At 35.3% G+C, this 24672-nt stretch overlaps 1 protein-coding gene across 2 annotated transcripts in view; it reads left to right on the top strand.

Moving 5' to 3' along the window:
• The window catches only part of LOC149790263 (spermatogenesis-associated serine-rich protein 2-like), a 154350-nt gene that overhangs the window by 71256 nt on the left and 58422 nt on the right, over positions 1 to 24672 (top strand). For both annotated transcript variants that reach the window (XM_089972305.1, XM_089972304.1), the window contains exons 3-5: positions 4895 to 5003; positions 18060 to 18103; positions 22723 to 22864. In XM_089972305.1, coding sequence (XP_089828431.1) covers positions 4895 to 5003; positions 18060 to 18103; positions 22723 to 22864 — 295 coding nt within the window. The remainder of the gene's footprint in view (positions 1 to 4894; positions 5004 to 18059; positions 18104 to 22722; positions 22865 to 24672) is intronic.

Raw genomic sequence — 24672 nt, 5'->3', positions numbered from 1 at the left:
TTAATGCACAATTAAGCTAAAATCACTTTAGGTAGAAAAATCAATTTGTAAACATTTGTATTCAGATGTAGATGACCTGCCAGTGTAGAAATTTTTCAAGTTGTTTCTGCTGAATTTTTTGGTCTGCATTGGGGGCAAAATTATATACAAATACAGATCTGTTTTTAGGAAAACTGGTGATAGACCAGAAGAGCTTATGGATTATCTGTTTTTCTGTTGTCTGTTTGTCCATTGATGTAATTTTGGTATCACTACACCTAAACTACTTTTTTAGATTTCTATGAAACTTTCCATACACTTTCCATCCATTCTTACACTCTCCCTCGATAACTTGTGCACAACGGGGTCCACAAACATATACCGCACTATAAATGAGGGCGCGAGTTACTGAGGGACCTCCAAAAATTAAAAAATCCACTTAGAGAAAACCGGAGGGGGGGGGGGCAATGTTAGAAAACTGGGCTGTTTAATGACTGGATCCTCATTTTACAGTCATGTCGATAATAATTGTTAATAATGCACTTTATCTAATGAAGTTGTTTGTTATCCTGTATAAATAACATTTATTTTCAAAATGTCCAACATATTTAAGATCGTTTTAACTGGTTTCAACAACCATCACTTGAATGTGAAAACATCTGTGTGTTACGTCACTGGTTTTTGTTTTGTTGATTAGTCTGGTTCCTGGAGTGGTATTTAATAGTATACTGCCAAGTTGGAGTCATTGTAGCAGGGAACTAGACTAACCAAACAAGATTCCTTTTTGTCTCTCAAAAACTAGAGACATCTTTTTGTGAGACAATCGTCTACATCGAAACTCAATTTTTATATTGTTCACTTAGTACAGTATCGATGTCATGATTTCATTGAAAGTAATTGTGAAACTTCTTATTGTCCTTTAGGATATATGTAAGTGCCAGTTCGGGAAGTCTCTAAAACTCGCTTTCCTACAGTGGTCTGTATCTGTAAAACCAAGCTCTTTATTTTACGAAGTATTCATTTTGCTTGGTTGCCCTCCTATCTTTGATCAGTTATGAATGAGTCTGTTAATTTAAGGTAGTTTATGTTACATACACAGTAACATTTATAACAGTGTTCGATTGATCGAATGTAGTGTGAGTTCACATGACATATGACATGGACCACTAGATTTTAAGCATTTAGGATTTACATGCCTTTTACCTTTTCTTTTATTCCACCTTCTTTATTTGATTCAAAAGACATAATAAATGTCATGATACAAATACTTCTACAAATCAGTTATCAAAACATGGTCGGCACTTAATTAGGTTCTTTGAGAAATGCTTGTGGACATGGCTGTTACGGTAGATTGCCACATTTTATGTTTAAATACACACTGCATTTATGATGATTACACTTATGAGAAATAAAAAGACGGAATTAAAACACATTAATAACAATTATTTAAATGGCATTGAAATATTAATGTACTGCCTACAACTAGATGTAAGTGACATTATCATTGATTGAAATTTCCTTGAATTTCTTTAATTACGATGTACTAAGAACGTCGTTTGGAACAAAATGAAACAAATTATATGACTTACTATTAAAAGTTAATAATTTAAAAATGTTGATTATAATTTCCAGGTCCTACCTACCATTTTCGACCATAAAACATGCGATATATCAGCATTTCAGTTACCAATTTTGATCGCGATTTTCTTCAAGTTCATGAAATAGGGATACATTTTTACATTAACCCCTAGCGACGACTTAACAGGGCAGGAGGTAGTAGCCTACTGCCAAGCTCTGTTACGTCATGGTCATGCATGATACACTAAAGTGGGTGGTATTATAGAAAGGTAGACAGATGTAGCTCAACATTGATGCCAAATAATCTGGAATATCTAGTTGCACTACAAAATACAGATAATAAAACCTCATTTTTTTGGACCCGACTTTTTTCTACCCAGAATTCGCTTGTGATCGGAATCCGAGTTTGTGTCCGGATTTTAGACTTTTTGGTCTCAGATCTAAGGCAAACCAGTATGAACTGCAAACAGACAGATGAGCCTTTGCAAAAAGTAGGGTAAGATATGCATTTGGAATAAAGAGTGGTCTCCATACAAAAATAATGGCTTCATTTAGCAAAAAACAAAAGAAAGAAAAAAGAACTTTTACCCTTCTGCACATGCGTGAGTCAACTAGCCAATGAAAAACGATGTTTCTAACACAACTAGGCAGTATGTTATTGAAAGATGACCGGGGGTTTGGTGTTTTCGAGTCTATTCAGAAATAGCTTTCAAAATGTGTTTCCTACTCTATTTTCAGGTGAAAATGACAAAAAGGTCCAGGGGTTAATGTGTTAAAGGAAGAAATGGTCTTTACTTGAATTCCTACTTTACAAAAATTCCCAGTAAAATATTAGTCCTTTCATGGGACTCTTGTTCATATTTCTTGTATCCCTGGGTCTAAATTGTGGGTTAGAAACAAAAATATAACCCACTGGTATGCATTAAAGGGATAAAATACCCATTTAATTATTTTACCATTTATAAATACTTCGTAGACTTGCATTACATTTGCACTCTCATTTTTGCTCAAGTATATGGTGATGCTTTATAGTTTTGTATTTTGCATAAGGGTAGACATTTAAAGAGAAAGAATTTCCCAGATTTCTTCCCTAGTTATACTGGCTACTTAAAAAAGACTTTGTATGTATATCATGGGTATTTTACAAGAATGTTGAAATGTAATTATTTTGGTTTTGGTTTTTAGTTATGTGTAATTTTGAGTACAGCTTGGCCATAGTTCAGATGTGCATCTCTTAAGACAGCTAGGTCTGCTTGGTCATTTTTACCTCCAGGATTGAGAGTTTACTTGTAAAAAAAAGAGCAGACAATTTTTGTTTAAAGATTTTGTAATTCATTTATTGCAATTTCAGAATTTGGTATTGTGTGGTCAGGCAAAATTTGTTTCCCCTATTTGAATAACTGCTTTAGAGAGTGTACCTTGGACTGCTTCAGGCTTATTTTTCAGACCCTCAAAAGCAGTCATTTTGGTTTGCTTTTTGCTTAGATCATGTACAGTTTCCACAAGTTAAATATCCAAAGAAATTTTAGCCACAGCACATGAAAGTAACAATAACGTATGCCAACATTCTCTCAGTTGTGCATGTTGCAAATGCAAACAACTTAACTTACATCAGTCTAAGAAGTTCATACCATCAGTGTGCCCCATAAGGAATTTGTTTTAAATTTATTTCATTCTGATTTACCTCCCTTGGTACTTAGTGCAGCATAGACGGCATGTTCTTTTTAACACATTAACCCCTGGAGCTATTTGACATTTTCACCTGAAAATCGTGTAGGAAACACATTTTGAAAGCTATTTCTGAATAGACTTGAAAACACCAAATCCCCGGTCATCTTTCAATAACATACTACCTAGTTGTGTTAGAAACAACGTTTTTCATTGGCTATTTGACTTGCGCATGAGCAGAAGGGTAAAAGTTGTTCCCTTTTTTTTTTTGCTAAACAGAGCCATTATTTTTGTATCAAAAGGCTCATCTGTCTGTTTGCAGTTCATACTGGTTTGCCTTAGATCTGAGACCAAAAAGTCTAAAATCTGGACACAAAATCGGATTCTGACCATGGGCGAATTTTGGGTAGAAAAAAGTCAGGTCCAAAAAATGAGGGTTTTTTTTAATCTGTAGTTTGTAGTACAACTAGATATTCCAGATTATTTGGTATTATTGTAGAGCTACATCTGTCTACCTTGTTATAATACCACCCACTTTAGTGTATCATGCATGACCATGATGCTACAGAGCTCGGCAGTAGGCTACTACCTCCTGCCCCGTTAAGTTGTCGCTAGGGGTTAATTTATTAAAAGCAATTGTAAATATTTTTGTTTTCTTAATGTAAAAGGAAAAGTTTATTTATTTGTATTGAACCATGTAATGAACTATGCGGTGATCAATTTCATTTATTGTACCTGAAAACAAATTTGACATCTGCTGCTGTTACTATGTTGTTGTCTGTCAACAGACTTCCATGTATCAGTACTTATTTTTGGAATAACTGATAATGTACATGTACATATTTAGCAGTTGTGTTAGCCAACAAAAACTTGCATGCATCTAATCAGAGCAACTGATACATACCATAGGTACTTGATAATATCCTGGGTCACCAGCCTAACACCAGAAAATAGATAACCAATCCTGCCACATCATGCAGAGATAGAATTTTCTTTCATTTGGCAATAACCCGAATATGAACAATAATGAATACATGTACCATGTGTGCGTAATGAAAATGCCATATTGTATTTAAATAATGATGTCCTTCAAATTGTCTGTGATGATGCCAGATATTATCTTCTAGCAATAGTATTACATAGATTCCCAATGGTATCACCATGTATTTGACCTTGACATTCAGAGATGGGTTAAAATGACATCAGGACCTACTGAGAATCACATTTGAGTGTTAAATTTTTCTTGACAGGTCATTTGGATGGGTCAACAGACATGGAAATACTGTTTAAGAGTGAAAATTACTGTCATGTGTAGAAATTCCTAAATCATGTAAGTGTGAAATACTGAATTAGTGATTAAAGCCTCATATTTGTAACATTCTGAAATGTTGATCAACAATTAGTTACATGTAAAATTTTAACATTATCACTGCCATAATCTAAATTATTGTACCTTCCCTTGCCTCCTGTTTGGCCCTGTGATGTCTTTTTTTTTACAGGGATACTCATTTTTATAGAATTAAGAATAAATATTATAGGTCTCACTGGAACAAAAGGTTAAAGGTCAAGGTTACATGGATCACTTACTGGAGCCTGTGGAGAAGTTATATGGTAGTGGAGAAACAGCATATTTAATTTTGATTTTAATTTGTTTGGGTCTGATTTGCAGGTGTTTGCTGTTAGAGAGGTCGTACCAGGGAAGAGTAACAATGAGATCATCCTTGTGTTACAGTACTATGATTACAATGTAGAGAAAGCAATTCAGGCTTATTTGGAGGGTGAGTATGTCAAACAAAAACACAAATATAACCAGTCCTTGAGTATTGTTTGTTGATTAACCAAGATAATAGCCACTCTTTGGACACTTATTTTGCTGATTCAGCAATATTTAGCTACACTTTGGATCTTGTTTTGCTGATTTAGCAACATATAGCCATTCTTTGGATCTTGTTTTGCTGATTTATCGACATATAGCCACTCTGGACAATTACTTTGCTAAGTCACTGAAATATATCCACTCTTCAGATCTTGTTTAGCTGCAGTCACTTATCATGAAAAAGCATATAAAAAAAAAAGACTGAAGGAAAGAATATAAGTAAACTGTGATTTGAACTTGGTGCACCTGTGTGTCAGGTGACTTGGCTTTCGGCTAGACCAAGCCATTGACAAAATGACAGACTCAGATCTGGGTCATAATGTTACTGATGACTACAGAGAGCAGTAGCAAAATTTTGTTTGATATATCACTCACAAAAGTGAATTATCTAAATTATTTCTTTTGGAAAATGCGCTAATTCATTAGCATAAAGTTTATTACACGACTTGGAGTTATGGCATAATGAATGACCTATTCAGCTTAGGTTGGGGGGGGGGGGGCGGGGGGTCCTTCCTATCTGTATATCCAGTTGTTAGCACTATTGGTCATGGACCAGAAGAGCTGAAGGCCTCTTATTCATCCCAAGTGATAGTTGGTCCTAAATGAAAATGGTGGCACTCAGACATCAAATATGCCCCCAAGATTGCTATCTTGAGAATCTTATTTCTACATGACCTGAACCTGAACAGAAGGCTATATCAGTATGGGATTTTTGCCAACTAGCTTTCTTATCATTTGAAAATAGTCTCATATCAGTGTGACCATCATGGCAGCCATTTAAATCATATTTTTACTCCTCCGGGGTTTACATCCAATGACTTATAACAATATACAGCTGGCCTTAAATGGTACTGATCATTCATGCAATATGGCCACCATAACATCCATCTTGAAAACACTAATTGCTACTTAATGGATTTGTCATATTGACATGCAGTTTCACCAGGAGACTGTATGATGCCTAGTTAATTTTAATTGATAATGGTGCTGATCTGATGTCAGATATGTGCAGGTTCTGCTGCTCTGGGAAATTGGGGAAAAAGTAGGAGAAAGATTAGGCTTGCTTTTGACTGGGAGAAGCCCTTAAACTTTCCAAATATTGATGAAATTTGGGGGAAAACCCATGAATTTTCAACTGCCTCTTGATGACATAAAATATACATAATTGAGTTGTAATTAATATGATTATGACTTAAATTTATCGAATTCCTAGCAGAATTTTTGGAAATTGCACAACCTTTTAGTCAGTTGAGATACAGTTGCCGGACGTAACAGATACTGAAATTGCACACTTTTTAAAATGTATTTCTGGTCAGCCGACAGTCTCATTTTTTTTTACCAACCCTAGCACTTTTTTTCCCCTGAGGGTTATCTCCCCCCCCCCCATTAGTTCATGTATCTAGTCTAGCTCAGTATTTGATGTGCTTAGTACATTATATATACTAATCATTATCATGTATATAATGTTTTTTAAAAAATACCTACCTACCTACCCTAATTTTAAAACAGTGCAGAACGAAGACATATTTTTTCTTTGGCCTTAGATAAATCAATGTTTTGGAAAACTTGTTGAAATACGTGGAAAGAAACATGACAAACAACTCGTTAAAACAAGCATCAGAACATTCTGTTCATCATTCGAGAGTGGCAAGCTTATATAGAACAAATTGCAGAGAGGAAGTAGTATTGTTTCACTTGTACATGTAACATGTAAACTGTACATGTCAATCAATGATGCATATTCCAGTGAAGGTTGAATTTTGACCGTAGTGCATACCTTAACAGTTTCTACTGCCAGTTGAACCTGTTTTCATAAAGTGCAGAAACTTCCACCCTGTGAGAGAAATGTTTTTTTTTAATGTGAATTCTTGTGAGAGACTTTTTGAAGGTGTACCACCAGAGGAAATCTTGGATTTGTTCAATGACTGGTTTATATAAGAAATGTTCTCTTTATAGTTTTAATATTTTATGTTTATATTTATTTTATATTTTAAAAACCTTCAATGACAGGTTTATATAAGAAATGTTCACTACATTTTTAATATTTTTATGTTTTTATTTTTTATTTATATACCTTCAATGACTGGTTTATATAAGAAATGTTTGCTGTCTATTTTTAATAGTTTGTTTTTATTGTTTAATTTATATCCATTTTAAAGATTTTAACATTATTAACATGCATCATTTATCTTTTTGGACCTCTGTACATGTTTATATTTATTTTGGAATGGTTTATCTCTTTTTTTGTTGTTGAAACATTTACCTTTATCACTTTATAGCTAGAATTGTTTTTGCCTGCTGTTAAACCCTGTACATACAGATAGCTAGGTTACCTTGATCTTGCAGACAACGCTATTGTTGACGGTTAGTCCTGGTCATGTGACAGGTTATTTTAATTGAGCTACCTGTATAGCATGGATATGAAAGCAAAAATTGAATAAAGTCTTTATGCTGACATAAAATTTGAAGCTTTTGTTCTCAGCCCTCTTAGTACCAGAGTACTATTTGGCCTGTTGAATGAGGTGGACACAATGAGAAATTTGCCCCACCTTTTAATAACCAGAAATTTGATTCTTTTATGTTAACCCTCTGAATTCCTTAAGCTGTTCAGGTTCATGTTGCTGAAATCAATCAAGCTTTATCAAAGGAAAAGCAATAGATAACAGGAATTGTGAAATATGACCTCTCCACTTAAAGAAGTGAAACTTCATTTGTTATGTATTAATTACGGGGCCATTATAAGATATTTGAATCGTGAATTTTTAAAGAATTACTCTTTGTTTTGTCAGTATGCTTGTCGTCCATCAGATATCATGGATCAGTCTAAACTTGTATTATGAGAAAAGCCAAACCAGACTTTACCAAATGAGGACTGTTGATTTCTGATGGTCATAAACCAAAAGAGCTTATGTGATATTCCATTGTCCGTTATCTATTATCCACTTGCCCCATTGTACAAGATTTTTAAAAAAAAATCTTTTCCTCCTAAACTACTTGTGTGTTTGCAGTGAATCTTTATACAAACATTCATCCCATGGTCTAGTTTGGATCTAAATGAAAATGGTGCTGCTCAGACACCCAATATGGCCACTACAGTGGTCATTTTGAAGATCTTGTTACTACTGTATTTTGGTGTGAATGATGTGCACCCAAATGTTAACTCAGAATGAGGAGGGGAATGTAGTTCTTCCATATCATGTGCATGTGATTCAATAATTTTAAAATTGTGATAATATTGCCAAGTTTTTATAGTGTAACAGCGTGTTGGCCACATAAAAGTAAATAATTTGTAAATGTACATGTACATAGACAAAGCAAAGTGACTACCAGTATGTTTAGCATATCAAAGCTTTGGTGATTACCTTGAAAGACCATGCTGAGCGAATGAAGCATGCTGTCAGTTAAATATTGCTCACTTCATTGTAACAAAGAACCAAGCTTATTTTCTGAAGAAAAGTTAATAAATTGCAAATTTACCCTGACAGATGCATTGTAACTATGTTTAGCATATCAAGCTTAGCTGGCGCTGATTACCAAACTGAGCCAGTGAAGACCTAATCACTGTATAGTTGCAAAGATACACAGGAGACTATGATCTAAATTAATTAATCACTGTATAGTTGCAAAGATACACAGGAGACTATGGTCTAAATTAATTAATCATTTTGTTTCATGATGTGTCAACGTTACCATAACAGACTAAATATAGTTACAAAAAAATATGTTCCCTGAATGTGCCTCTGATGAAAACATTATCACTGCTTGAATTCAGTATATTATATTTCAATTCAGCCAAGAACAAATGAAGGAAAAAAATATATTTGTTCCACTGCCATGCGATACTTTGCACAGCTTTAGAACAACATGTTAGCAGTCATTTTGTAGATATATTTCCAGGTGCAGCATAGAACAAACTGCTACACAGTAATGTGAAATGAAACGAGTTTATTAACATAAGCATTCAAGGAAGAAGACTGTCACTGTTTGTAAGCATTATTTATTTCTTTAATGCGGCTAGTATTGGTAAGCAATTCAATTGCAATGCAACATGCAGTGGATTTAGTGACACATGTATGCAGCTATGGTGTCTTCATCATTCTATCAGATTGACCTGGAAAAACCCTGTTCTTTTAGATCTTCTATAAAGCTCGCATCCCTGACTGAAAATAAGAAAATTAGGCAGAAAAACTGGACATTATACACAGCTAAATACAATACTGTTAGATTTTACAGTCCTTACAACATGGGGTTTTTCACAGAAAGACTTCTTATGATGTCATTGTTGATCATGATGAGTTCACGCAATGCTATTCTGATGTCCAATATGTATGTCATGGGAGCCATTTTTAAAATTTTGTTTTTGCTATTCCATCTTAATTAAAAGTCATAATGAAGTAGAAGTTTTTTGCCAGGAGACTTCTAATGATGACTATTACATTAAGGTCCTAAATGTTGTTGTTGTTGTTGTTGTAGGGTTTAACGCCATTTTTCAGCACACGATAGGCTATACATGGCGGCCAGTATTAATGGTGGCGGAAGAACCCGGGAAAATCCCAGAAAGAACCACCGACCCACGAGAAGCTACTGGCAAGCTTTCTCACATACCCACATTTGCCGAATTGGAGACTCGAACCCACGCAGACAGAGGTGAGATGGCAGTGATCCGTAACAGGGAGCGCTTAGACCACTCGGCCACTCGGGGCCCCAGGTCCTAAATGAGAATGGTTCTGCTTGTATGTGCAGTATAATTGTGCCAGTAGCCATGCTGAAAATTTTTATATCACTACTTCTAAATGGATGGTATTGACATCTTCTAGATGGTCCTAAATAAAAATTGTGCCAATACGAGATCCAATGTATCCACCACAGCAGCCAACTTGAAACACTTGTTTTTGATAGTAGAAATTTATAACCTGTCACTATTATCCGGGATGAAATTCACCTCCTCAGAACTCAGGATTCCAACCTCCCAAGGAACATTCTAGAAACCTCAAATAGTTGATCCAGATCCAGGTTGACAACCTCATTATCAGCTCAAGAAGGATACTCTTTTCCTCTGATGCCTGTAATACCAGGAGGTCTTCAGTTCACTCTTGGATTAGCCTTCATTTATGTGTTAAATATATTTTTTGGGCAAATTGTGTTCGTTTTCCATTTTAACAGTGATTTTATCTCCAGAGTCCTTGCATAAATTAATTGTGAAATTAGCTTACATGATAGTTTTGGGAACTTTTATTCTGTCACATCCATCTTGCGGTGCTTTTGTCTGTTCATCCCCATTGTCTTGTGCAGTGCCAAGGTAAGTAATTCCTCAAGGAGGCTGTCCCAGAATACTGTTTTTGTACTTGCTTTGGTGATACTTGTTAAATTTTTGTCTAGGCTAGATACTTAACCCTGAAGTCTTGATTCCCCTTTGTTCATCAGTTTTGAAAATTATTTATTAATTAATAATATTGTTTTGTGCTCAGTTGTGGAAATTGATTAGTTAATAGGTACTTGCTTAGGTATTGAAATACTTTTTTGTCAATGCTTCATCAGTACATTTTTGAATAAGTTCTTGCATAGGTGGTACACATTTAATTGTTGAATCAAATAATTTTTTTGCTCTGTTTCAAAATATCACTCACTTAAGCTGGGTAGATTTGCATAATTTTTCCGTCAGAGAGGATCAGGCTTCAGCAAGCAGTACATGCTTTTCTTTTCAGGAATATAAAAAAGATGCAGGAAAATGGGGGGTGCTTAAAGGCCACATGGGATTCTCAACACACGTGTTTGTTTTGTATGAACGGACCATTGCCTATTCTATTGTCTATAAACTGATGATATTTGAGATCTGGCAGAGATTCAGTGCATCATTGCCCTTCTGCCTATAGTCTTGATGCCTGGAGAGTATGGGATCCTTACTTCCTCTATTCCAGCAGAATATGTGATTTATCTCTTCTCTGAGAAGAGTACTGCCCCATTGGGACAATTTTGTTACAAATCCCATGGAACTCACCATACGACTCCTCGGTCCACTGTGGAACCAGTCACTCTCAGGTATATATGAGATCTATGTTTCATGAAGTTGAGAGACATAAAGTCATGGAACTCTTGTTGGATAGGCACTCCTCAATTCCAGGAGTTTCTGATCTGTCTTTCGTGAAGTCAAGAGACATACAGCTCCTGAAGAGACCCTTGTGTATCCCAGAGAAGGGAAAGCAGTGATATCGATCTAAATTAGTTGATGGAGTCCTCTTTGTTAGATCATCGCCTGAACAGTCAGTGCTCTTCAAGTACTTAAGCTTGACATAAATGGTCATTAAACTACATTTTGATTGACACATTAGACCCGGGAACAAATTTTTTTTGTTGTACTTTTAACTTTGCATTCATTAAGAAAGTTTTAGAAGTGCAGGTTTAAAATATGGGCCTTGTACAAAAAAAAACAAATGGCTGACTTCCCAAATGGTTCATCTTCAAATGATGATTTCATTTGGTAAATACTGTACTGGTGGCTGATCGCAATGATGACAATGGTTTTTAAAGATTTGAAGCATATCAGATTATTGGAACTGGAAAAGTGTTACTGGAATTCAAGTGAATGATTTTAAATCTGAAAATGATATTGAAATGATATTGAATTTAAGTCCAGTGTGCATTCAGGATGAAAAAGAACAAACAGCATGCCAATCAAACCACAATTGTTAGGTTTTAAAGATAAAATTTAGAAAAGGCAGAATATCAAGCCTACTTAAAATACAGGCAATTTAAAATAAAGGGCAAACTTATCATTTCTTTCCTCAAACGATTCAGCCCATATGGACCTTGCACTACAAAACTATATATATAGCATTTTTTAAGATAATTTGAATAAATAAGAATCTAAAAAGAAATTAAAAAGTAAGGATGTTCATGGGATCAAAGGACCTCACTCTGAACAAGAAGACTTTGGCATTGATGGGCTTAAAATCCTAGTACAGCATTATGGAACATAAAAAATCTGGCATATTCAAGTCATCAAAGCACTGATTCAGGAAAGTGAAAATTTGGTGAGCTCACATTTTCAAAAAATTGTTTTGGAGAAGAGATATCAGAAAGACAATACCTATTGTACCTAACAACCATAAAGAACAGTTTCCAAACTTGTTCAAATTGCCTAAGCTAACTGTGTATATGCCCTTTTAATACAGCAGACTGAAAGGGGTTCTCAGCACAGAACAATATTCATACACATGAAAAAACCATCAGGAGATTAATGCTCATTCAGCTACAGAAGACATCTTTTGTAGATTTTGATTTCAAAAGAACTTTAACACATTAACCCCTAGCGACGACTTTACGGGGCAGGAGGTAGTAGCCTACTGCCGAAGTCTGTAGCGTCATGGTCATGCATGATACACTAAAGTGGGTGGTATTATAGAAAGGTAGACAGATGTAGCTCTACAATGATACCAAATAATCTGGAATATCTAGTTGCACTACAAAATACAGATAATAAAACCTCATTTTTTGTACCCAACTTTTTTTTACGCAAAATTCGCCCGTGGTCGGAATCCAATTTTGTGCCCGATTTTAGACTTTTTGGTCTCAGATCTAAGGCAAACTGGTATGAACAGCTAACAGACAGATGAGCCTTTGCAAAAAGTAGGATAAGATGGGCATTTGGAATAAAGAGTGGTCTCCGTACAAAAATAATGGCTCCGTTTAGCACAAAAAAAAAAAAAAGGAGTTAAACTTTTACCCTTCTGCTCATGCGCGAGTCAAATAGCCAACAAAAAATGATGTTTCTAACACAACTAGGCAGTACGTTATTGAAAGATGACCGGGGATTTGGTGTTTTCAAGTCTATTCAGAAATAGCTTTCAAAATGTGTTTCCTACTCGATTTTCAGTCAAAAATGGCAAAAATCTCCAGGGGTTAATGTGTTAATAGAATGGAGAAGACAGAGAGATGGATAATTGAGTGCTAAATAAATATTGAACTAGAGCTGTTTCTCCCCTCCCTTTTTTTTTCCTGCTCCACATTTTTTAATGACAAGGGGGGAGCTCCCCTGTTATGATAAAATCCTAACAGCATCACTGTAGTTGGTCCTTTATAAAAATGATACTGATCTGAACTATGGCCATCATATCTGCCAGCTGTTCATTCAGAACTGATGGCAGTATTAGCATTGTGTTTTCACACAATATTAAATTTCTTATATTTGGTTGGTCCTAAATGGCCAATGATACCATTTTGCATCAAATTTGGCTGCCATGGTGATCATCTTAAAATAGTGTTACCTCTTCCCTGCTTGAATAAATGGATGCCTTATTGGTAAGGGTTTCTCACTAGAATTATTCTAATGATGTCAACCTGGTTCTAAATGAAACTGCTAGACTAGTTAGTTTGAAAATATTTTTATCATTAAAAAAATATTGTACGTTTAATCGCTAAGCCATTAAATAGAAGAAATGTTCTTGTCTTGAATTCCAGGAAATTCATTTTGGACAGCAGTATCAGTCCCTATTGAGGTACTCTTGTGCACTGGTTCTTCTGGTTCACCAGGAGGCCAAATTTATGAGTTAACCAGTAAGATGAGCAGATAATAATGATATAGGAAACTGTTTTCATTGAGGAACAGGAGTCCAGTGGTTTAATTCCTTCAAGTGCTCCATTTCAAAGAAATGCACTGCACAGAACTCATACAAATAAATTTTTGTGATTTTTTTATAAAAAAAATTAATGCAGTGAAAAATAAACGTCTGTTGTGAAAGACCTAATTCTATCAAACTTTTAAGAAGATAATTGATGGAGCTGTTAAGTATCTGCACTAGCTGCTGCTGCACTGAACCAGTTGTCAACAAGTTCGTCTTTTTTCTTTGTGAAGTTTTTTTTTTAAACTAGAAGTGGAAAGTATTAAGATGTACATTAAGGTATATTTTGTCTTTGTACCCTGCAAAAATACTGCTCAGAATGTTTCACAAATAACTATTAAGCAGTAACTGGTTCTTTTTGGCAGCATGGCAGCCCTGCAAACAATTTTGGTGAATATTAATGTAATTCATATAAAGCAATCATTATAGCATGGGAACATTTGCAACTTCTTTGTCCATGTTAATGTGACTTTGCTAGTTAGTTTTACAATGTTTGTAAGTGTAAATATATAAGATACCAGTAAGAGCCTTATCAGAAAACATTTATTTAAGCTGCAGAAAGAAAATAATTTAAAATCCAGATTGTGTTATGTTGTTATGTGTACTGGTTAAAATGCTTGTTTCTATATAATGACTAGTGTTCTTTGCCAGCTGTTTTGAATTAAACTTTGAGGATGGTTTTTGCATGGGGTAGGGAAGATCCCAATTGATTTCAGGGTCAGAAAAGTCCAAAGTGACCTAGACATAAAGAACAATGGATACCTCATATAATAGCATTTGTTCTTCATGATAAAATCTAAAACAGACTTTGTGGATGGCTTACACTTGGGACAAGGAAGAAGTCCATTGATTTGGCAGTCAAAAAAGTCAAAGATCAAGGTCATTGTGGCTCAAAGAAAATTGGATTTTGCTGATGTTTGTTTCAGTGCAAGGTCCTTGACCAAGGGATGGGGGCGGGGGGCTCACACTTAGGCAATAAAGAAATGTTTAGATTTTGAGATCTGCAAGGCAGAGGTCATAGTCCTGGTGAGTCTAATAAGAAAAGAATCATTTCTGCACAGAAGTTTTAGTTCAAGGCCACATGCCTTGACCAAACATTCCTGGTTGTTGAGAACCAGTTAGTCATTAATCTTTGGAGTGATTAACAAGTGGTACTAGTTCTGAATAGAAGACCATTAAATCTTTGTAGAATGTGGTATTCTTGGTACTTTTATGTAAAAATAAAACTGGTTGGTTCAGGCACCATTCACAATTATCATAGAAAAATAACTGCTTTGTCTAGGTTGAACCAATTACTCTTGTCAGCAGTAACAGCTACCACTGTAGATTCCTTTAGGAAAAGACCATTCAGCTTTCTTATTGGGTTATGGGAGCCTAGGATTTTCTGCCCAGCCTGGATTTCTTTTATCTCGAGATAGTTGTCCCCACCCCCTCCAAGTAATATTCCCACCGTCAGTTAAATGGTTGGCCTCTTTAAGCACTTGACAAGCAGTTTGGCTTCTGCTTAATCAGCTGTGTGAAAATATATTGTGTGTTTTTTGTAGCATGTGTTAATATTTTTTATAATGGGTAAACACTTATTTCTGGCTGGTTAATAGCAACAGAGCAGATTTTGTTGAGGAACAGTGCTGAAATTATCTTTTCCCACAGATTGTATGTGCAGATGTTATTGTTTTTTTCTTTAGCTGGTGGTACCACAGTGTTAATTAATAGAAATATCTTCATATGACATGTTGCCTTGTGGTCATTGACAATATCCAGACCTGACCTGGATTAAAGGAGACCCCAGTATCCTGAACTAGACCCAATGCATATCAATCCAGATTATGTATCATCATACTAATAAGTTGAAATGTGCACTGATCAGCAAAGTTTTTCTTAATTCCTGACATGAGATGGTGGGATTTCCAACACCAATGCATTTTACAGATCATGCTTTGTTTCATTTCTGTGCAGTTAATTAACAGAACAAAATTTCAGATGTTCAGATGCTTGCAAGATATTTCCACATCATCTAAACCCTTGACACGTGTACATGTAGCTAGCTGAAACCACTCTGCTAATGGGTTTGATGAAACTAAAAGAAATTGATCCAGTTATGTTAGAATTTAAGTTTCTTGAATGTTTTTCTTTCTTATCCCAGCATGTAGCCATAATGAAGTCACAAAATCAAATAACTTACAGGTGATAAGGAGTTCTCTCAGTGATCAGTTTGTTTCACTTGTTACAGCAGTATCTCTTTCATTTAGAAAAGGACACTTGTTCAAAGTACAGTTTTGATTAGCTGCATACATGTATACCAAGGGACTGTAGAATGAAGTGGGTATATGACCTGTGGTGGTCATAAAAGATGTTGGTTCAAATACAGGCATTCAAACACATTTTTAAAACATTTTTTTGTCATTTGAAAAATTATAAAAAGTGTAGAGTATAAGAAAGGAATAGAATTTATTGCTTAATTTGTTATCGTGATGCTTTTTTTAAATTTTTTTCACTAACGATAATTGCCAGAAATGTTGGTGAGCTTAAAGTGTCACAAGCCCAACATATTCATTGAGTATGCTTGCGTGGAGGCATATTTATCCCAAATGGCTCATTCACTTAAGCAGACAGTGTCACAGTTGCATGAAGAAATATGAGAAATATTAATCTTAAAAAGATGTACAATATTGACAAATATTTTACTTTTCATCTTGCTTCCATAAAGTAGATGAGAGCTGTTATGCAATCCTAGCTGTTGGAATTGGTGTTAGCATTAGCACATATAAAACTGTACATAACTTGATAAGTGCAGCCATATGCATATCAACTATTTGTCCTTCACAGGTTCTAAGCAACAGTGTGGAGTTGGGTTCATAGCACTTGCTCCCACTTTGGAGGGGCTAAGGGAGCTAACTTTGTGCATGTAAAGTTTTGTACATTCTTGGTTTAGTTCTTGCAATTTAGCTGGGTTTTTTGGGCAGTCTGTATACATACTGGGAGTGTAATAATTAATCAATACCTATTTTCTGCTCCATATTGTTTGTGAAGATATACTATATCAACATCTATACTACTGCTGGACTATTCCATTAAATATTTCAGCAGGAATGTGGCAGTAAATCAATGTATTAACACTGTGGCTTGAAAGTGATGCATCATGACATACATGCATCAAAGTTGAGAAAAGAAAGAACTTCAAAGACCTTTACATCTCATCAGTTGAGTAATAATTATCCATCTGCTTTTTATTCGTTATCAAAATGAGTCCACCATTCTGCAACAGAAACTATTGTACCAGTCTCAGTGAGAAAAAATTATATGGATTTTTAGATTGCTTGGCAGTAAGGTCAAGTTAACTTGTGGTATGGTCCTTTGTCCATTGGTCCCCAGGTGGTCATGGCCATTTGTCCATTGGTTCTCAGGTGGTCATGGTCCTTTGTCCAGTGGTCCCCAGGTGGTCATGGTCCTATGTCCACTGGTCCCCTGGTGGCCATGGTCCCCAGGTGGCTATGGTCCTTTGTACATTGGTCCCCAGATGGTCAAGTGGTTTAATGCACTTGCCTTCATAGGTCACTCAAATCTCTTCTTTGTCTGCATGGATTTGAGTGTTAGCCTGGCCAACATGGTGGGTATATGAGTAAGCTTGTTAGGGAATTTAACATGTGTAATGAGAAGGCCCAGCTGTTCTTCTATTCAGAATCACAAAACATGTATTTCAAAAAGCATATAAGTTTTAATTCAGTGATGAAATCAGATTTGAAAACACATGTTACATTTAGGAATATATAATGTGAAATGTAAGAGATACACGTATATGGTATTGTTTTGTTTCATTTCGTCTCGTGTATTGATCTGTGTATCTGCAAAAGTATCGATGCATTGATACATAAATTGTTTCACCCATAACATCAGTTATCTCCGACATACATCACCAGAATTATTTGTTGTAAATATGATGAATTCTAACACAATAACAAATAAAATTACTTTTCTGATTTTCAAAATTCACAGCATTAAAATTATTGATATACTATTATGCCAAGACTCTCCCTGCAATGTAGTGCCTGGAGAGTCGCATTTTCGGTGTTTGTTCAACAAAACTTTCCAAAAAGTGTGTTCAGATAGGATTATGAGGACAGTAGTCTTGGTTTGACATATCTTATTTTACAGGTTTCTGCTAATGTGTTGTCAGTAAAACTTGAATTCTTACACTAAGCATGCTGAACATTCTTAAGTCAAATGAAGGAGAACTGTTTTCATGAGATTTACTAGATTGTAGAAATTGTAGTCGCCGTACAGTATTATCGTTTGCCTTACCTTGCTGTGTTGGTCATTTGAAGTCTTACTTTTCATTGTAGATGATGCAAAGGCAGCTTTAACGGAGTGGCACTACAGCAGTAAGGTGAGTAAATTCATAAATCCTACAGCAGATTCAGAAGTTTAGCCTAATGATTATTTACTTGTGAATTTGTTTATTATTTACATTTATTTAGTCTCACCAGCATAAGCACATGCTTAAATGTATGATTCACTAAAGTGTATTAAATGCTAGAAGTACATCATGGAATATATGCCTTCATTAGAATGATAAAGTCAGAAAAAAAAAACAGCAGAAGGTTAGTATTGATAATATTCATACTGTTTTGTAGTGAGTTCTTTTTATACTGTTACCATATTTATGAAGGGGCTCTATTGTGTTGTTCCTGATGTCCATTTGTCCTTCTCCTCAGGTTTCACCTGTCAAAGAGTTTTATTCATTAATTTTAGAAGGACTTAATAGAATGAAATAGAATTTGGTATGAGACTTTACATTAGAATACAGGGGCCCCGAGTGGCCGAGTGGCCTAAAGCACTCAATGTTCCAGATCACTGCCATCTCACCTCTGTCTGCGTGGGTTCGAGTCCAATGCTCAGCCAGCGTGGGTACGTGGGATAGCCTGCCAGTAGCTTCTCATGGGTCAGTGGTTCTTCCCTGGGTTTTCCAGGGTTCTTACTCCACCAGTTATACTGGCCGCCATGTATAACCTATCTTGTGCTGAAAAATGGCGTTAAACCCTAGAACAACAACAACAACATTAGAATACCCATGTCAAATTAAATTTTCATATTTTTTTTTTTCTGCCAGACCTTGCATGATGTACATCTTGGGGAAAATTGTTTGTCTGTCTGTCTGTTTGTCTGTTAGCAAAGGTTTGTTGTTGCTACTCATCATGAACTACTTGGATGATTACCTTGAAACTTTGCACATTCATCCCATGGTCTATCTGAATAAAAAGGGTGGTGTTCGAATGTCAAATATGGCCACTACAGTGGCCGTCTTGAAAATATTATTATTGCTTCTTCTCCTGAATGGATGGTCGTATCAGCATGGGGTTTTCATTGAAAAACTTATAATAATGTCTGAGTCCACAATAAAAAACAGTGCTAACTTGACTTACAATAACAGCCATCATGGCACTGTCTTAAAAATAGTGTTATCAAAACTCGAACAAAGAGTCGTATTAATGTGCAGTTTTTACCAGAAGACTTTTTATTATGTCCAGTAGGTCTTTAATGAAAATGGTGAAAATCTGAAATCAAATTTGGCCACCAAAGCAGCCATCTTCCATATCTTGAAGATATTGTTATCTCTACTCCTGTCAAGATAAATGGCTATATCAGCATCAGGTTTTCACCCAGAGACATCCTCTAATTCTTTTTCTTAATGATTACATGTTATGTAATTGACTTTTGTCTAAAATCAAGTTAAAATCAAGTTAATGGTCTGCCTATCTAGTGACATTGATTTTGTAAACAACATAATACATATAAAATATTTCTCAATGATTATTGATTAAATATTCAGATCATTATTAACAGTAAACTTGTTTACTTCAGTTTGAGTTATAGATAATCTTGATTCTGACCTTAAAGGTTTAAGAAATGAAATTTCCTTCAAGATGACAGTATTTCCAGAAAATGATAATTGCAATGTAAATCAAGTGGAGGGGTATATAAATTTGTTTACTTTTGGATTACTCATTCCTAACTTAACATCTGAAGTGGAATCAGTCTTATTGTTGTATTCACTTTTTAATTTGGGTGGATTTATTTACTTTAATTATTCACTGGAATTACAAAGTGCTCATTAATGCTTCTTGAACTAAATCATTAATTTGGAATTGTAGTGAATTCAGTAGAAGATATTTTGGATTATATTATTATGCTGCATCTAAAGGCTGTTAATATATCACCACATTCCAGGCCACTGGCACATTAGCACATTCAAGACTACATGCAAATCGATGCATTCCATGTAGGAATTTATTCGGAACACCACTGGAATTCAATTGAAAATCTATACATTTGAATTTGTGATGGGACTTTAGGACTGTTTTGGTGTTTAATCCGCAGTATAAGTTCTTTTTTAAATTTTTGGTTTGTATGCTTGTGAAATGAATTATTTGTTGAATTTTACAAAACTTGTTGGCTTTCACTCTTTTCTGTTATTTTGTTTTAGACCATCTAGTTTTAATATGTGAAACTGTTGTCACTACTCCCCCTAAATGTATGATCATTTTTATGAAATGGGCTTTTTACCAAAAGACTTCTAATGGCATCTACTTTATCTTAAATGGAAATGGTATCCAGCTAAAATTCAATATGTATACCATGAGTCACTTCAAGAGATTCTTGGAATCATTCAATTACTTTATTACTATTTTAACTGTCGACATTTTATCATGTGTCATACACCTGTTGGATTGTTTCATGAATACCATTTGCAAACTTTTGCATACATTTTTATGGAAGCATTCACAAGAGGATTATATCAGTGAAATTAATAAAATTTCTAAGAAAATGGATAAACATCCACACAAATTAATTTCTTTCATAATCTGGAAACTGCACAATTCAGTCACAACTAAAAATTTAGGTTTACAGTTACTAAGTAAGGTGGGGGCCCCGAGTGGCCGAGTGATCTAAAGCGCTGTCCGTTATGGATCACTGCCATCTCACCTCTGTCTGCATTGGTTCGAGTCTAGGATTCGGCCAATGTGGGTATGTGAGAAAGCTTGCCAGTAGCTTCTCGTGGGTTGGTGGTTCTTCCCGGGGTTTTCCCAGGTTCTTCCTCCACCATTAATACTGGCCACCATGCATAGCCACACAACAACAACAACTAAGTAAGGTAGATACAAATTCATGTTTCAATAAAGAACCAGCATCCAGTTTTGTAGCTTTGTATGAAAAAGTAGATAGCAAGAGAAATATATCACTTGTATGGCCCGAATTTTCGGCACTGTTCACATATTTATGAGTGGTGGCTGAGGAAGGCAGGTCACTTTTAAGCAGATTCAGTATAATTACAGTGCATAATGCAAAATTTCAAAGTCACATGTCCAGCAGGATGAGTAGTGAATTGAAAATCTGTCAAGTCCTAGGTTGTCTCAAAACCTGGTTTTTATTACCTATGTCAAAAATAAATTTTTGTAATAAAGTTCAGTATGTAAGATTTACAGTTCATTATACTGCATGACTTGGCATCAAAGCATTGTGCAGACAGTGTTCAAAAAATCTTTGCAATAACTGGGGCCCAGCTTGACAAAGACTTGTAGTAGTCATTTTGTCTGACCTTCTAGTTTAGTTTCTGCAATATAATTTTAGGATATTAACCTAATATGATATGCAGCTTTAAATTGACCTTTTTTGAGTTTGGCCTTAATTGCTTAACTATCTTTTTCTGCAAATTAAGTTTACCAAAGACTGTTGGATTTCAGCTAAATCCAGCATGCAGCTTTATCTTGAGGAGACCTTGACTGAGTTTGATGGCTGTTATTTCACAATATCATTTGCAAAAGTTGTAATCCCTGATGGCCTGTCATGGCTGGATTCTGCAATATAATTTTACCAAACTATGTTGGATTTCAGCCAGATTTGGATATTGGCTTTGTATTGATAAGACCTTGAATGAACTTAGTTTCTAGTGTTTCATAATATTTACAGGAGGTATGCTCTCTGATTGTCCATTCTCCTGGCTATCATTTCAATGACATTATCAGTTCCAACAGAATTTGATATTGGGCTTTATGTTGATGGGATCTTGATTTTCAGTGTTCCTTAACATCCATTAGGAGATTTGTGGTACCTGATTTCCCATGCATGTAACTTTGGTTATTGTAGCATAACTTTACTGAGATTTTTGGATTTCAACCAAATTTAGCATGCACCTTTGTATTGATGAGACATTAAATTGGTTGGATTTAAATGTAGAGTAGTTTTGACCCTGACTGACCATCTTTCTCTGGTTTTTAGCATGGATTGTAGGCATACCACTTCATAATGACAAGTCGTGGAGCGAGTTTCATTTGTAGCATGTCACTTTATTGTGATTTAAGAAGATTTATGGCTTCTGATTGTCTCTATCCATCAGACTTAAGTTTTTACAGCATTATTTAAGCAAGGGTTGTTGAATTTTAGCCAAATTTAGCATGCGGCTTGATATAATGAGACTTTTGAATGAGTTTTAATATCCAGCATTCCATGTTGTCAGTTAGAAGTGTTTTATGACCCCTAATTTCTCATTCTTCTTATTTCTGTTTATACAGTATTAATTTACTAAAGATTGTTGAATTTTAACCAAGTTACTTGTTATGCATGTTTATACTGATTTTACTTTGAATGGGTTGGATTTTCAGTATTTCCAAGTCATCATTTAGAGTTGTGACCACTGATTTTCCATTTCCCATTTTCCTAAATTTGGTTCCTGACATAAGTTCTTCTGTGTTAGGCCTGCTGAGGAAATTATAGTGAGTGGGTCCCTTTGCGATGCATCCCCTCATCACTAATTGCTATAGTTAATTGTATGAATGGCTTTCAAGGAGAATTAATTACACAGACACACTTGCATATTCACACATGCACTTGTGAACACACACTCATGCAGCCACACTTTCAAACTTATGATTGCCTATTGACCTAAAAAAAAAACACATTTGTATAGTGCTTGTTTTCAGTTCATCAGTTTTTTTTTTATATCTTCAGCCTGCAACTAAGAAGAAGAAGAATAAGAAGAAGTCTCCACAGAGACCTCTTTCTGAGTCTGGGTCAGTGACCACTCCTAAGGTCAATGGGGTGGTCAATGGGGACAGCATGGAGCCCTATGTGAATGGGGATCTTGACCCTGGTAAGTTGACATTCTTTTGGTATGTTCGCTTGAATTTGATGCAAACTGTTCTTGTTTTGATCCTCAGCAACAGTTGCTTTCCTCAAATCTCATTATTATCTTACCAGTGACTCTTGTCCGAGTTATCTCTGATTCTTCCAACCCCATTTTTTTATATTTGTATATTTATGTTGGGTGTAGTGTCAGAGCCAATTGCATATAGAAAAGTTGGAATTTGCCAAGAACGTGCAGAGTCTGTATAGGGTAACCACTTATTAGCCAGCCTAGTAAACTTGAACGACCTTTCATTTAGCCATAACTGCATAAAATTGATAGGAAGATGCAGCATAACATTTATTCTGTCTTTAAGTCCCCTACCGACAAGACAAAACTACACTGTAGATGAAATTTGACTAGGAGATCACCATTTGCATTGCAAGTCACCCAAATTTCTAACCTACATGTCCTTGACATCAGATGTCCAACAGTTACATGATATTAACAATAACCCTTCCCAGTTTTGTTGTAGGAAAACAAATTAAAAACTTAAAATAAAAGTCATGTAAAGTACACAAACTTCACAGCTACTTATTCTTGGAACAACAACCAAAATCCTGTCACAGTTGCGGCAACCAATTTTCAAAACATGTCGCCATTTTCATAATAGAGTTTTGTCCGTTTATCTCAACATTCTCGGGATAAAGGTAATATTGTCAACATAAGCGGATGTTTAGACAAGTAACCGGGGTGGGGGTGCTGAATATAAATTGATTTTTGTTTTTGTTGTTGTAGGGTTTAACGCCATTTTTCAGCATGATAGGCTATACATGGCGGCCAGTATTAATGGTGGAGGAAGAACCCAGGAAAAACCCCAGTAAGAACCACCGACCCACGAGAAGCTACTGGCAAGCTTTCTCACATACCCACATTGGCTGAATCCAAGACTACAATCTACGCAGACAGAGGTGAGATGGCAGTGATCCGTAACGGAGAGCGCTTTAGACCACTCGGCCACTCAGGGACCCGAATATAAATTGAAATTAAGCAGTCAAGTGACATGTTTAATAAGTGACCTGTTGTCAGTGACTAGGATTTGCACACAGAGAGAAAAAACAATAATGGAAATTTTTATTAAAAGACGACAAGTAGTCTGAAATATACTTGTATAGTGACAACTTATATTTGTGTAGTACACTCCACATGTTAAATAATGTACATGTATGTGAAAAATTCATGAATTTGAGTATTAGATCCTATGTTAGAAAATTCACGTATCAGTCAGATCCCTGTTAGAACATACAGCGTGTGTGTGTGTGTGTGTGTATATATATATATATATATATATATATATATATATATATTTATATATACCGTATATACTCGCGTATAAGCTGACCCCCCCAAACTGAATTGGTAAAATTGTTATAAAGTGCATGACCCACGTATAAGCTGACCCATAATTTCTAGACACCGGTACATCACAAGATGCACAAAGTGAGTTCTGAATACGTTTATTTAGGCAAATCACATTATTAAATAAAATGAAAGTAAGAAAAGCTAATTTATATGTTGAAATAAAAACAATTCAAAAGTGTTGAGTCTTAATGGAAATTTAATTAATTCTCATTCTAAAATCATGAATTATAAAAGTTCTATCACTTTTAGAATCCTTCAAAATCTGGCTCTGTATCAGACTCGCCAAACAGTTCACGAAACTCGGCTTCTGTTACAGGCGTGCTTTCATCATATACGTCGTCATTGTCATCATGGTCATCTGATAGTGTGTCGTTCTCCTTCTCGCTCTTCTCGTCATTGTCGGATTGAAATAT

The sequence above is a fragment of the Sinohyriopsis cumingii genome, chromosome 10, assembly GCF_028554795.1.
Source record: "Sinohyriopsis cumingii isolate HCF-2022 chromosome 10, ASM2855479v2, whole genome shotgun sequence".
Taxonomy (NCBI): Eukaryota; Metazoa; Mollusca; class Bivalvia; order Unionida; family Unionidae; genus Sinohyriopsis; species Sinohyriopsis cumingii.
This window is presented reverse-complemented; position numbering and strand designations above follow the sequence as displayed.